At 44.5% G+C, this 2,299-nt stretch overlaps 1 protein-coding gene across 1 annotated transcript; it reads right to left on the minus strand.

Annotated features, from left to right (window-relative positions):
* Nucleotides 1-524: 524 nt before the first annotated feature.
* On the minus strand, nt 525-1,976 carry TraAM80_03079 (putative membrane transporter protein; the record flags this gene model as incomplete). The annotated part of the gene is made up of 1 exon (XM_029380059.1): nt 525-1,976. One exon carries the CDS (start codon nt 1,974-1,976, stop codon nt 525-527), a length of 1,452 nt encoding a protein of 483 aa, XP_029240113.1.
* Between the last annotated feature and the right edge of the window lie 323 nt (nt 1,977-2,299).

Below are 2,299 nucleotides of genomic sequence, written 5' to 3' on the forward strand. Positions count from 1 at the left end.
AAACTTTGAGACAAACTAAAAAATAAAATAAGAGTGACGCGGCTAGCCTAAGCCTTGCTTTCCCCCCAATAAAACACCAGAGAAAGAAAACGTATAATGAATACTTTTTTATGTCTCACAGTCTCCACAAGGAATTTAGCAAGCTCATTCCAGCAACCAATGACAGTTTCACCGCACATGCACATGACTTACACTCACCAAAACACTAACAAAATTGAGGTGAAGACGGTATGCGCCCCCCACCCCTCCCGTACGGCACGGAAATGGTCGGGTCAGGTCGGGTGGGCTTTCAAAAGCTACCCTCTGCGCAACCTCTACGGTAATTGATTGAAGGTAAAGTAGTTCATCACTAAGAAATGCACTCAACAAAAAAAAAACGAAAATAAAAAGATCTAGGTGAAGAGAATTGTTTATTAGTAATACTGTTTTTTTTTCTTTTTTCGTCTCGTCTTTCTTCTTCCACTCATTAGTAGTTTTCCATGCTGTGTTATGCGAGTTGGAAAAAAAAAAAAACTACTTGTACATCACGGTACTGTCTTACAGCTGACGACACTGACCAACACTTCGTTGGTAAGGGCGGATGGCGCCTCAACATGGGGCTGAAGCCTCTTCCAATTGATGCGGTAGAAGAACACAAACAGGCACGCAGGAAGCCCCAGGGACGCACAACCTACAATAGGGCCAATCCACAACGCCTGGATGGCGTAGCCACAGCGAAAAAAAAGGAAGAGACCCAGCGGCATTCCAACAATCGTCAGGCTCACAAAGGCAATGACCACACCAGCGATCTGAAGCCCACATCCACGCAAAATACCCAAAAAGTTGCACTGTATAGAATCCAACACGTGATACACTAAGAAAAAAGGAGTAATATCCACAAATACAGACACCGCCTCAGTGTCTTCAGTGAATATATAAGCAATTTCCTTTCGGTACATGTACACTGTAGTGGTGTTCACACAGACACAGACCGAGACAACGAGGAATGACATAATTGCGTACCGTTTTCCCAATTCTGGGCGCCTTTCACCAACACAATTTCCTACCAAGACGGTGCTGGCCATAAAAAAACCAGACACCGCGCTCCAACAGAGGTTCGCAATCTGACCACTAATGGCATATGCCCCCAAGTGCACAGGACTCATAAAACCTGCACAGACAGAATTTACTTCCATGGCACTCCACTCACTAAAGGTCATCCCAAGAGAGGGAATAGCCAGCTTCAAGATGGGGATCCAATTTTTAAACGCCGCCTTGCTCCAGCCACCCCATGTATGACGATATAGGCCGCTCAGTCTAAGGTAGACGAGTAGAGCGATATCCATAACCACAATAAGAATCACCCAGCCCAGTGCAATTCCTTTGTATCCACAAAAAGAGACAAACACGTACTGTATGATGGGATTTATAATTGCAGCCATAGCTAGTGTCACAAAAACCGGGTTCGAGCGCTGCTGACACGCATAATAACGTCGGAGCAGCTCCAACAGCATAATTGGCGGCAATCCAAAAATACAAATTACACAAAATGAACTCACCTCCACCACCACATGAGCAGGTTCACCAATGGCTACCAAGATTGGCGTCAAACAACCTAGCAAAACAGCCAGGGGAATTGCAAATAACATAAGTATGAGAAACATCCTTTGGGCGTAAACCCCATACGTGGTACTTCGGGGATCTTGTCCATAGGAATGCGACAAAAGTGTCTCCAGGGCTCCACAGAGTCCACTGCCAAAAGCAAATCCTGTCGCATTGAAAATGCCGAGAGCGATGGAAACACTCCCTAGTTCTTCCACACCTAGATGACCCGCAAAAAAAAACATGACAACCATAAGACCAAACTGAGAGAGCTGAGAAGCTGACAACGGAAAACCTATGCGCAGAATCTCCCAAAGCAGTTCTTTGTTCGTGGGCTCTTGAAGATCAGCGCATTCTCCCCGAGACTTGCTGGTGTCCAGTTTTACGTACTTCATCACAAACTTCAGATAGTAAAAAAAAAAAGAGATGCGAAGCACCAGAAGAGAGACAAAAAGAGCAAATAGTAATACCAATAATAATACAGAAAGAACGCGAATGCTTAAATGCGACAATCAAACCTGAAAGAGGCTATATACTGATAAAGGAGCCCTGCTATGAGCAGGGCGGCCTCCTTTACGAAAACCCGACTAGAACAGAATCCATCACGAACTTGAAAATTAAACACAACTTCAGCGAGAAAAAAAAATTACTTACAATAACAACCAGACCGTAGAAACAAGTTCATCTCAGCAAAACGTCTCAAAAAAAAAGGGGGCGT

The sequence above is a fragment of the Trypanosoma rangeli genome, assembly GCF_003719475.1.
Source record: "Trypanosoma rangeli strain AM80 chromosome Unknown Tra_15.4_contig_00076, whole genome shotgun sequence".
Taxonomy (NCBI): Eukaryota; Euglenozoa; class Kinetoplastea; order Trypanosomatida; family Trypanosomatidae; genus Trypanosoma; species Trypanosoma rangeli.